At 51.5% G+C, this 13,033-nt stretch overlaps 1 protein-coding gene across 2 annotated transcripts; it reads left to right on the top strand.

The window, feature by feature from the left end:
* Positions 1–1,768: 1,768 nt before the first annotated feature.
* On the top strand, positions 1,769–12,096 carry TXN2 (thioredoxin 2). Of its 2 annotated transcripts, none has more exons than XM_081591429.1 (4): positions 1,769–1,823; positions 2,633–2,895; positions 4,919–5,042; positions 11,226–12,096. In XM_081591429.1, the coding sequence occupies exons 2-4, from the start codon at positions 2,633–2,635 to the stop codon at positions 11,337–11,339; spliced, it is 501 nt and encodes a 166-aa protein (XP_081447555.1). In that variant the 5' UTR covers positions 1,769–1,823; the 3' UTR covers positions 11,340–12,096. The 2 variants fall into 2 exon arrangements, with proteins under 2 accessions (XP_081447555.1, XP_081447556.1); XM_081591430.1 differs by having other exon boundaries at positions 1,769–1,827; positions 2,613–2,895.
* The last annotated feature ends 937 nt before the right edge of the window (positions 12,097–13,033 follow it).

Raw genomic sequence — 13,033 nt, 5'->3', positions numbered from 1 at the left:
GGTGAGCATAGAGTTGCCTTCCGGGGATCCCCAAGTGGCTCAGTGGTAAAGAATCCACCTGCCAAGGCAGGAAAGGCAGGTTCAATCCCTGGGTCAGGAAGATCCCCTAGAGGATGTAATGGCAACCCACTCCAGTATTCTTGCTGGGATGGAGATGACTGGCGGGATCTAGTCCATGGGGTCGCAAAGAGTCGGACACAACTGAGCACACATGCACAACAATACACAGCTGTATTCCAAAGTAAGTAATGGAGAGACAGAGACCATCAGGTGCTGACAGCACAGTGAGTGAGGAATAAACAGTAACAATCTCGAGCACCGAGTGCGGTGACTGATTGATAGATGCACAGGGCCTGTGGAAGCTCAGTGGAGGCAATTTAACCCTACTCGAAGAGGATCAGGTATGTGTCTCCAGAGATGATGCCTAATCTGGTAGCTGGCAGCATTTCCTCAGATGGACAGTAGAGAGAAAAGCCTTCCAGTCATTGGGAGTAGCAACTACACAGCACAAGCATGGAAGAGACATTTAAGCAAACTATGTAATTATGATTCCCACTGGCTGGAGTGTAGATTGAAATGGAGGTGTGAGAGATGGGGCTTTGCCAATTTACAAGCTTCACGACCTTGGGCAAGTCATATAACCACTCAGACTGTGAACCATTCCCTGGGATCTCAAAAGATAGGCAGTTTAATAAGCACCTATGGCACATTCTCTGTGAGTCAGGCACTGTATCAGGTTGGTGCTGGGCCTATGGAAATGTGTAAAAGCTACAAATTCCAACTCTCAGGAAGCACATGATCTCATGGAAGAGAGACACTGTGCGACATGTTAAAGTTTTGGACAAAGCACCGGAGGAGGCAAGAAATGCTGCTCAAAGAAGACGTGATGAGTAGGTATTCTACCTAGTGGACAGAGGGGGTAAAAAAAATTCAAATTAAGCAAAGGCAAGGAGGAAGGAAAAGGCACTGATGTATTCACAGAACAGGTCATAAGGTAAGGTACAGGGTGCAGGAGAGACAAGGGGTGACTGCAACACCAGCCTGGGACACACGTGCCTAAACCCCTGTTATCCATGACAGTGACAATCGATGTGTAAGCAAGGCACAGGCCCAAGCAGGTTCACAGGTCATCACACTTTACGTGGAGCCTCAAAGGCAAGCCCTCCAAGTAACATCACCATCAGGCATCTAGTCTGGGCCCAGTTCCCCAGCACTCCAAAGAGACGAGCTTGAGAGTCCTGGGTGGAGAATAAGTCCAGCCTTTCATGTCACACATTGGGAAATTGAAGCACCCCCAGGGGCAGGATGACTTGCCCCAAACCCTGAGGTTATACAGTCGTCTGTGACAGACAAGGGCCAGAAAGCGTCCTCTTTTGCTCCGAAGAAGCACCGAGACAATGAGACAAAAGAGTGGTCGAAGTTGTACGGCCGATAAGACAAGAGTTTGCAAACTCCGGAATCACACCTCCCGCCCTTCTCTCCAGCCAGTACCTTGCGGACGCTCTCTCCTCCTTCCCTTCCTCTTCCGGCTCCTCCCCTCCGGCCGGCCTGCCTCTTCCGGTTCCTCCTCTGAAGACACGCCTCCCGGTCTCTCCCCTAAAGAACGGCCCCCCTTCCGGTTTCTTCCTCCAGGAGTCCTTCTCTTCCGGTTTTCAACTGAGGCTCAGCCCCCGTCTTCCCTCGCGTTGCGGAGAGACTTGCTCTAGGTTGCCTGTCCCCGGAAGTGACGGTAAAGGCCCTCCCCCTCAGGAAGTGACGACAGACGTGCCCTTGAGCTGTGCGGAGGGACTCGCTGTGCATCCCTCCGCTCTCGCTGCAGGGAGGTAGGAGGCCCTTGGGGTGGCACGAGGTGGTGTTGCGGCTGAGGCACACTGCGGGCGTTTTCCTGTGCGGGCCAGCGGCCCAGCGGGCGGAGACCCTGGAGGGGGGAACCTGCCTTCCGAGGAGCCGGGGTCCCTGCTGGCGTCCAGTTCCCCAGTTCCTTCTACACACACGTCCCTCCTTTTTAGTTCCCCCACACTCCTCCCATGCCTCTTCGTTGCTCCCGTAATTGTTGTGGTTCCTCTTTCCTTCTCATTTGACAACCCTCTCTTTGTCTTTAATTTTCCATTAAAACACTTTTAAGAAGAGTAATCGATAGAGTAAGAATTTCTCAAACTGCCTTGGGTTCCATTGTTGACTCTCATTTAATACTGTACTTTGGGCATGTCACAATATACCAGAGCCTCGGAATCCTTATGAGTGATACCGTTATTGAAACCTTTTCAAGGTTGACCTAGGAAGACTATAATGTCTATGAGATACCTGACTGTTAGCGGATGCTCTGTAAATATTGGTTCCTCCCTCTCTTCTATTGTAATTCCATAATATCCTGATTCGTTGGTTATCGACCCAGTTTTCTTGTACTGTTTTTTTTTTTTTTTTTTTAACCTGTTCTGGCTATTGATTCCTTCCCTTTGATTCTCACTTTACTCACCTCTACTCCAGACATCTTATGTATTATTTTCCGGCGTTTTACTTCTGGTCCTGCATCTCAAACCCCCACCACCACGGTACTCCCACATACCTTTTTATTATTATTATTTCCTGATGTGTTGACTGCCCCCACTGTCCCTGCCTCTTCCCCTCACAGATGGCTCAGCGACTTCTTCTGAGGAGGTTCCTGACCTCCATAATCTCTGGGAAGCCCTCTCAGAGTCGGTGGGCACCCCTTGCCTCCAGGGCCCTGCAGACCCCACAGCGCAGTCCTGGTTACCTGACAGTAACACCCAGCCAAGCCCGGTCTATATACACCACCAGAGTCTGTTCAACAACCTTTAACATCCAGGATGGACCTGACTTTCAAGACCGAGTTGTCAATAGTGAGACACCAGTGGTTGTGGATTTCCATGCACAGTGAGTCCTGGGGGTTCGCGGAAGACTGGGGTATCACTTATTCAGGTATTTGTTTATTGAAAGGCTTCTGTGTCTCTACTCCATTTGATACTTCTCATACATGGACTTGGGGTCACAAAGAGTCAGATACAACTAAGTGAATGAACAACAACAACAACATACGTAGACTCATTACAAAGGTTGAGGAGACCCAATCCCTTCTCAAAGATTACATGTAGTTTGATAGGAGACAGACTAGTAAACAGTCTTCAAAACTCACTCTGTATATCTATGGCTGTTTCATGTTGATGTATGACACAAATCAGTGCAATATTGTTAAACAGTTATCTTTCAATTAAAAATAACTTAAAAAACTCACTATGATTAGTGCTTGGATGCACTTACATTCTGTATCTCACTGCCCGAGAGGCTCAGGTCATTTTCAGCTTGAACCAAATCAGGAAAAACATGCCTCTAGCATCATCTGACGTTTGGTGTATACCAAACGTATACAGAACCCTGCAGAGAGTTAGTTTTATTTTAATATCTTGCCACCCAAACTGGAAAGGGCTGGCAAAAAGTTTTCAGTACAATTGTAGTGGTGCCCACACTTGCAGGCCATGGGCAGAGAGTTTCTTTCCAATGCTGTATAAGTTTGTTTTAGGGATATTTAAGTGCCTATGGTCTTCTGATTGTTGGCCTGACCTTCTTCATTTCTGGACCTTTGAGACCTGGCTTGGTGTCTGACTCCAAAACTACTGGACAAACCCCTCAGAATGGGGCAGCCTGAAAGGAACCAGTGTAGCCTGAGTTAAAAGTTAGAAAGCCTTCTGGGCAAACCACTGACAGATTCTTCTGCTTTCTTTCCTATTCTTTCTCTGACTCACCATGTTGCCTTGGGCAGGACATGTGGTGGCCTTGTTCCTTCCTGCCTTCACTTGTGGTAGGAGATAAAGTCTTGCGGACTGGGATTTTAGGTGTTGTGAGTTCATTCGTTAGAATCTCTGAATGCGAAGGGTTTTAAAGGCTGAGAATAAAATGGGAGTCACCAACCAAGGATTCATGGAAGGCAGAGCTCTACTGCCATCCTGGTCTGGTGAGCTCACCAGAGAGGGCTTCCCAAATGGATGAAGAGTGGGCTGACCCCTCATCTGCTTCCCACCTAGAAAGCAAGGGGTGAGTTTGTTCATTGAGTGCCAGCCACTGTCCTTAGTGCCACATACTTAAAGATAACAGCCCAGGCTTACCACTTCGAGGGGAACATCTGTGTCCGGTGCAGTCATGGCTGTTGACCCAGGGCCTCAGGGATCACAGAGTAACCCGGGCCTCAAAGAAGACACTTGGAACATAGTTTTGGATGCAGTCCCAGACCTTGCACAATTCTCGTAACTTGTATGGACCTCAGTTTCTTAGGAAGATTTTTTTTTTTTTCCTTTGCAGTGTTGAGGGTTCTGAGTAGTAAAAGCTGAAGAGGTCCTGGTGCCGTGACTGGCACGTCATGAAACTCCCTAGCCACTGGTTTCTGCTGCCTTAGTTCTGAGGCTATGAGGTGTTTGAAGTAACTCCACAGCTTACGAAGCACATTTATCCACATCGTCTTAGTTAATTTCTCATCAGAGCTTTGATACCCACAGTCTCTTTCACATGAGGAAACTGAGGCTTCAGAATAATTAGCTGATTGGTTAGGAAGCCTGTCTTTGAACCCAAACCTTTTAACTTCAACTCCCATTTTCCTCTATACAGTTAATTTCTTTTAGGTAGGGTGAAATTAGTGAAAGAACCTAATAACCTAAATAACCTTCTAAGAGTCTTAGGATGAGGCTTGTGTTATTAGAAATCCAGGACCTGTGAAAATTCCCTAGTTGCAGAGTCTCCTGTAATTAACCAGCATGTCAGCATTGCAGGTTAACATTCACACACTGTAAGGAGAGGTGACAAGGGGAGAGGGTCCAGCAGAAAGACATAGGACAAGGGAAGGACAAAAGAACTATAGATCATTGGGCGAGCACTTCTGTGATGGGATGCTTCTTTCTCTCCTTCCAAGGTGGTGTGGTCCCTGCAAGATCTTGGGGCCCAGGTTAGAGAAGGTGGTGGCCAAGCAGCATGGAAAGGTAGTGATGGCCAAAGTGGATATCGATGACCACACAGACCTCGCCCTAGAGTATGAGGTATGGATCAGTATGGGATTGCTTCAGGGCAACTGGTGGGGGTGCTTGGGGCCACAGGGTAGCTGGAGATGTCTTAGGGACCAGCAGGGAGTCAGTAAGGGGGTGTCCTGATTCTTTCTAGAGCTCTCAGGGGTTTAGAGCACTTTGCAGCTGTGACTCCATTAATCCTCTGAGCCTCCTGTCTCTCTTCAGTACCTTTAGGAACTGGGATGTATTACCCCAAACACCAGGTTTTCCTCTGAGTCTCAGGAAGTTGATGGCCCTCCCTCATTCATGGATTCACCCATCCGTCCCTGCAGTGTGCCAGGCGTACATGATTCTGGCACAAACAAGATGAGCTCCTTGTCCCAAGGGGAGCAGGGAGGGGAGTAGAGGGGACAAGGAATGAGTCACGTTAGAGGGACCCTCCGAGCGGAGCTGTGAAGAATGCAGAGAGAAGAAGGCAAGGCCAAGAGCACAAAGACACAAAGACGTGAGCTGCTCTCCCGTGTTTGATTGGCTTGTCCATTTCTTCAGTAGACATGTATCCAGAGTGCCTTCAATCCCAGGGCTGTGACTCAGGCCTGAGGATGCAGCAGTGAACAGAACTGACAGAGTCCCTGCCTTCGTGGAGCCTGAGTGCTAGTGTTTTAGATTAGGCATCCACAAACTTGTTCTCTAAAGGACAAGATGGTACCTGTTTGAGGCTTTGTAAGACATTGGTCTCTGTTGCAAATGCTCACCTGTCTGGTAGCTCGAGGGCAACAGTAGAATCTAAATGAACCGGCAAGGCCATGTGCCAGCAAAACTTCATTTGCAAAATTCCAGGTGGCAGGTTTGACTTGTGGGCCACAGGTCACTGTTCCCCATTTCAGATAATAAGTGTCCTGGGACAAAAGAAATCAGGAAGAGTGGGTGGGAGTGCTGGGCCTAGGGTGGGGAGGGTTTCCTTTTTTTAAAGGGTTGGGTAGGGAAGGCCTCACTGAAAAGCTGAACCATCTGAGCAGAGACCTGGAAGGAGTAAAGAATGAGCACTGCAGCTCTTTGGAAGTGGATTCTGGCAGAGCAGACATCTTTTACAAAGACCCTGAGGTCAGGGTCTCACACATTTGCTCAGAGAACATCAGGGCCTGCATGCCTGGTGCATAGTGGGCCGGAAGAAGAGGAGCAGGAAATATGTGGATGTGAGGCATCCTCTGGGCCATGGAGACCACTGTCTTTGGAGAACGGGGAGTGGTCCATTGTGGCTGGTTGGCCAGGGTGAAGGGCTGAACAAGGAGTGAGCAAACAGGCAGCTGGGAAGGCCGACTGTGGCCACATTGGGAGGAGCCTGAATAGCCATGCTGAAGACAGTCGTTACGGAGCCAAGGTCACACACCTGGTGGCCTGTGAGTCACATCTGGCTCACTGACTTGCTTGGTCTGGCCCTTGAAGTGTTGTTTGGTTTTTTTTTCCCAGTAATGGACTGGATGCTAATATTTAAAACTCAGAAGATTTCATGTGAAAATCCATATTTCTGGTTGTCTTGAAATATCTGGATCTGGCCATAGTGAACCTTCACTCTTTCTTGGTAGTAGTGTTGAAAGAGGTGGCCTCTCCCTTTCTCAGACTTTGGAAGTCCATGTTTGATTCCCTTGAGACCAGATCAAGTAGACATGCCTATCCTCCACAGTCCCTGTGGCAGGAAATAGGTGGGGACGGGGTGAAAATAGGCTGGCTGGCCCCAGTCTTGGGGCTGGGAGTGGTCCCTCAAGGAAAGCCAGGCTGCCCTGACCAGAGGCAAAGGCAAGAGATGCTGGTCAGGCAAAGCCACGGATGATGACTGCAGGTGGTTGGGGGGATGTTAACCCCAGTAAGACTGCCCACAGCACTGGGTGAACAGAGCGGCTTACAGGGCTCAGCTGTCGCACTGATCGCTGTTGGGAGGCACTGGTCTGGCCATTTAGGGGGCCCCAGCTTTCGCTGCTTGTCCATCCCTCCCCAAAGACCCACGGCAGCTGTGGGAGTGGGTGTGGCTTTCCGGTGTGAGTTCAGGGCTGGTGCATCTGGCCACCCCAGGAGGACGGACAGACTCCACATGACTTAGGCTCCCTCCCTCCTGATACCACAGCTTTGGTCTCAGCCAATGGAACTTAGGCTGACACATCCCAAGCACCAACCGTGTCCCAGGAGCTGTGGTAACTATAAGAATACAAGGGATGACCCAGTTCCTCCAGCTGTGGTCACATGGGAGGTGAGAATTCCCAGGACCACCTTGCCAGCATTGCCGGGAGTCTGCGTTCCTGGTGTCGTAGGGCCTGGCCCTGAAGTCCTGTGGTTAAGCCTGGAAAGTATGTGGCAGGGGAGGGGGTCCTCTTGTAGGGTCTTCTCTTGTCTGTCCACCTTCCAGAGAGTACATGGGTCATATAGAGGGACCTCATGGCTGCTGGGCCCATATCACCCGGACACAGCCTTTTGGCCTTGCCAGGTCCTGAGCTGACCAGATGCCAGGTCATTGTTGGCTTAGGAAGCTCCCGCAGGGATTCTTCCTGACCCCTCCCCTACCCCTTTCCTTCCTTCACACCTGGTGTTTTGGAAGAGAGTCTGAGGACGTCTTAGCTAAGGGATCCGTAGTTCCTCCTGGGATAGCTTCCTCCAAGGCCTGAAGGCCTTTTCCAAATGGTGAATGAACTTGGAGAAGCTGCTTTAAATCATATGCAGGGAATTAGGGACTTCTCCCCAAATTCTTCTGCCACCCCCAAGCCCAGCACACACTCGCAGGGTGCGTCTCCTTCCTTGCACAAATTCCTCTCCCCTGCTACCACACTCTATGCTTCCATTAACTGTCCACCCTAGAATTTCACCATCTCCCAAAGGAGAGGGGAGGGAAAGTCACCCAGGGCCTTGGGGTGTGCCTCCCCCCAACCACACACACACACACAGCCCTGAGTTGGCCAAGTGGAGGGCCCTCTGCTTCCCCACCTCCTCAGGTTCTCTGGCTGGGCATTCCCCTATCGTTCAGACCCTTCAGAGAAAGAGTGGCTCAGGGTGTGGACCTTGACCCTTAATGCTGTCCTCTGGGGCTTCTGATGTTCACCTCACACATGGAGTTTCATTCTTTATCTCATCTTACAGAGAATGCCCTTTAAACAGCATTTTCAGAACAACCAAATAGCAATAACCTTACCATCCAAACAAATCACTGCCAACATTTGGGATACCTTGTTTGGGTTTTTTGTTCGAAATTTTTTTAATGGTCCATATAACCTCACAGTTGAGAAGGAAATGGCAACCCACTCCAGTATTCTTGCCTGGAGAATCCCATGGGCAGAGGAGCCTGGCAGGCTACAGTCCACGGGGTCGCAAGAGTCGGACACGACTTAGCAACTAAACCACCACCACTACCATAACCTCACAGACAGTTCACTGAATCATAGTATTTCAGCATTACTGAACTAATACACAGTACTTCAGTCATTGGGCTTTCCTGGTAGCTCAGTGGTAAAGAATTCACCTGCCATTGCAGGAGATCTGGGTTTGATCCCTGGGTCAGAAAGATGCCTCCAGAGAAGGAAATGGCAACCCACTCCAGTATTCTTTCTTGAGAAATCCCATGGACAGAGGCGCCTAACGGGCTACGGTCAATGGGGTCACAAAGAGTCGGACACAACTTAGCGACTTAACAATAGCAGGTGCTGCACCTCTCCCAAGGAGGTCCTTAACAGTTCACAAGTGGAGGAAATTGGGCTGAGACAGAAGACAAGGCAGGGCACCAAGCACAGTGGCAGTGTGGGTGGAGTGGGGACACATATACACACGTTACCCCTCCTGGGTTCCTGGGGCCTTCAGCCAAGCCTGGACACCTCCACGTGGCTTTCTGAGCAGGAGGAAGTCAGCACATTTTAGTGCATCTTTTCATCTCTGGCCCCTCGCTTGCCTCAGTGGCGCCAGAATTGAGAGGGAAGTTGAATTCTTGCTCTACCACAATCCCCTGAAACTCACATCACCATTCCAGAATAATGTACCAAGGCCCTGTGCACTTCCGTTTAAGGCAGTCTTTACAAGCACCAGCCCCTCCAGATTTGTGAGCTGAACTTAGGGTCAGCAAAGCCACCTCCTCTTCCATGGGGGTGAGGAGAGTCCAGTCATAGCCCAGGTATCCCTGCAGTGTTCTGGGAGATCCTGCTCTGGCAAGAGCTTGGCTCTGTGTGTGTCTGTCTGTGTCTGTGTGGCTAGGCTCAGACCTCAAAGAACTCCCTTGATAAGTAATGACTAGACCTTGGTTGTCTTGAAAATGCAGCCGCAGCATGTCTGCTGTACACCCAGCTACAGCACAGTCTGCATGTGTAACCATGTGCATGATTTTACACAAATGCGATTATACAGGGGATCATCTAGAATTCTGGAGGAAAACAGTCTACTCTAAGCCACCTCAATGAGCATAGGGTCCTGCTTAGAAGGAGGACCTGTAAAAAACAATCAGACCTCTCCTCGGACCTTGAGATACAGTTTCATCTCAGTTAAAGAAGCATAGGACAGGTGAGGTCCAGCAAGTACACAGTGGATCAGTTAGTGCCTGAGCCTCTGGGGCTCCGTGGAGAATTGCCAGGTGTGAGGCCACTGCCTCCACAGACCACTAGAGGGCGCGAGAGACAGCACGTGCGGGCCCTGGGGCACCTCCAGGGACTGCATCCTGAGGGCGCCTTCTGGACCCACAAACGGGCAGCCACGTGCTGGACCCTTGTGCTTCCTGCTGTCACCCACGCCAGGGGCAGGGGTGACAAGGACAGGAGCCAGTGGTAGGACCATGACAGGGACACACGTGGTCAGCCCACTACTGCCAGTGGGTCTGTCTGCACATTGCCTCTGGGAAGTGTATCAGTTGCCACCCACAGCAGCCCCAGGACAGTCCTTGAAGGGGCCTGAAGGCTAGGTCATACAAAGGTCATATAAAGCCTCTTAGGAGAGGAATGCACAGCCTACCACATAGAGTCAGTGCGTGGGGGCACCCGAGACGTGAGATTGGACAGGTCAGGCCTGAACTGTTTCGTAACTGCCATGTACACAGTTAGAACATTCTGAATCTTAAGTCTGGCCTCCCAAGTGACTCACCAGCAGGACCGCACTTGAAATATGTGAAAACCTGGTATGTTTTAGAAATCACTGTTGTTACTTTGTAGTTAACTTGTATGTAAGAAAAGTCTGTGTTTATCTTGTTCTGTTTATATGGTTTTTTTCATCAAATGCCCACAGATACCAGGCGGGGCGCCCAGGCAGCAGAAAATGCGTGATGCAAGAGCAGGTCTTCGGTCTCATTTATGTACCATGTAATCTATACAGGTTCCCTGGGGGAGCTTCAGAAAACGCTTCAGGCCAGGAATGTCCAGCCCCCTAATAAATAAACATCAGCTCTAGAGGCTAAGCCCCTCCTCCCACACTCCCAGTGTGAGTCAGTGAATTTCTGGACCCCGTTAACCATCATTACAGGGAGCCAGAGGAGCTTGCTTGGGGCCCTGGGTTCGACTTTTGTGACGTGCCCGCTGTAGCCTTCATGTGTGGCGTGCTCCCTGTGTGCTCAGGGCTGTGACTTTACTTAGATTACCCCAGTCAGCCCTCGTACCCGCTAATAGAAGTATCTCCATTTCCTGGTGAAAACACAAAACTCAAGAGTGATGGAGTGGCTAGACCTAAATGGACTAAGATTTGATCAGCTGGCCCCAGAGCCTGAGCTCCTGACCACTCAGCATTATATACAAACCTCTAATCCTTGTCCTAAAGCTTCGCCAACGAGACTCATCCTCATTTCACGGAAGAGGGCACCAAGGCTCCAAAGGTGGTGTGACCTTGCCAAGGCCCCCGGCTAAAGAGTGACAGGATTCTCCTGGTCTCCCCGGTGCCAGGCTGCCCCTCAGCTCCTCCCCGCCCCCAGCCTGGGCCTGCAGCTGCATGGGTTATTTTAATCTCTCCTGTCATTCCAGCCAAACCACTGGGACAGTGAGTCAGTCATGCGGTTGGTGGAGGAAGGGTACAGCTGGGAGCCCGCAGTGGAAAAGCTGCTCCAGCGGGTGGGCCTCCAGGCCCTGAAGTCCCTCTGCACGAAGGGAGGGGGCCCCTCTTGTGGCTCCAGGCAGTCACTTCAAGGCCTGAGCCAGCAGCCCACTCCCCAGAGCTTGAGGCTAATGTGGAGAAGAGCTCACTTCTGAGTGACTTGTCCTCTCCACCCAGGTGTCAGCTGTGCCCACCGTACTGGCCATGAAGAATGGGGACGTGGTGGACAAGTTTGTGGGAATCAAGGATGAAGACCAGCTGGAGGCCTTCCTGAAGAAACTGATTGGCTGACAAGCAGGGAAGCATCCTGACCGCCCCTGCCTGCCGGGGCCCCGAGGTCCCGGGGGGACCCCAACAGACCTCACCGCCCTTCTGTGCTGGTCCCTCCCACCTCCTCCCTCTGTCTGGCCCCTGTGGGCCTGTGCTTTGGAGACCAGGCCTCTAAACATAGGAGCCTCACGTGCTCGTGACCTGCTGCCCTCCAGGGTGGCCACCCGAGGAACGGGGCTGCTGCAGAACTGGGGCAGCTGTCTTCCCAGCCGCTCAGTCTGCTCCCTCTGGGGCTTGAGGCCCTGCTCCCGGGATGCTGGGACAGAGCCCAGGGCCAACCTGCAGTAGCAGCTTCATCCTGCCTCCCTGCTCCCTTCTGATCTGAATCCCAGGGCCTGGCTCACCTGCCTCCTGCACTTTTCTTTACTGCCGCTGTATTGTGAAAAGACAAAGAAGGAAAAAAGAAACCCAGACAAGGGAGAGTAATACATGTAATTCTCTCATTTTTTGTAGATCTGTAATAAAGAACTTTATGTGATCCCTTCCACCTCCCACAGTGAAGAACAGACCCTGGGCCCATACCCATCCCCCCAGAGACACCCCTCCCTCTTTCCTCCCAGGCCCCAGGGCAGCGGACATGTGTTGGGCTGTGGGCATCCTGCAGACCCTTGACTCGAAGGCTCAAGACACTACCCTCCCTCACCATCAGCTGGCCCTTCGGTTCTCTTAGGCTTCACTGTGAAAAAACTGGACCAATAAAGCTAGGGTTTGCACTGTCGCCAGCTTCCATTCTGTCTGGGCTCTGGGAGCACTTGTGACCCCTTCCCAGGCTGCTGCTGTTTTCCCCCTCTGACCCCCAACACCCTCTTGCCCTTGACCAGCCATTCCTGTGACTACTTCTGTTGTCAGTGGTGGCTGCTCTTCTGGGGACAGCTTTACGCACAAGTCAGGCAGAATGGAGTTTGTGGTCCCCATTATGCAGGTGAGGACATGGAAGCTCTCGGGGTGCAAAGCCCATGCTTCTGCCCAGAGCTGGTTGCCTCTGAAGCCTGGGCTCTTGTCACTGATCCCCAGGGGCATCCTCTGCTAACCGGGTGCCCACTCCTATGTGCACACTCCTTCGGGAAGCCTGGCTGGCCCCATGCCCGTCTCAGCCCATTAGGAGGTGGGCTGTCCTTCCTGTGTGTGGGCAGGAACTCAAGAGGCTTTGAGACCAGGCTCTCCGCCCATTCTTGTTCCCAGGCTTCTCTCAACCCATGGAGGAGGGTGCCAGGCAAACCAGGTTTCCAGCCAGCAAAGCCCATCGCTTTTTCTCCAGTGGCCGAGCCACCCTTTGGCTCACCTGCCAGCTGAGATACCCACCCTATCGGTGCTAGACAGCAGGCCTGTGCTTCCCCTTGGCCCTAGGGTGCTGTGTGCACTCTTCGTGTTCTTGGTGTCCCTGTTGGAACTACCTGAGTTACTGCAGGGTCTTTGAGGGGTCAGCCCCCGGACTACCTTGGGAAGTCTGCTGTGACGGGCGCCAGAGGGCAGGGTTAGCTCAGAAGCAAGGCATGTGGCCTTGGGAAGGCTGCCGGCCTGGAATCTGTCACAGGCATGTAAAAGGGAAATAAACCAGCAACTGGCGTTTGTGGAGAAAGGCCAAGAGCAGTGTGTAAGATGAATGAGAACAGGCAGCGCTGAGAGACGCTTCCTGGGTGCCAGGCACTGTTAGT

The sequence above is a fragment of the Giraffa tippelskirchi genome, chromosome 4 (genome assembly GCF_054371585.1).
Source record: "Giraffa tippelskirchi isolate mGirTip1 chromosome 4, T2T-mGirTip1v1.2.pri, whole genome shotgun sequence".
NCBI lineage: Eukaryota > Metazoa > Chordata > Mammalia > Artiodactyla > Giraffidae > Giraffa > Giraffa tippelskirchi.
Note: the sequence above shows the minus strand (reverse complement) of the source record. Positions and strands in the feature narration are given on the sequence as shown.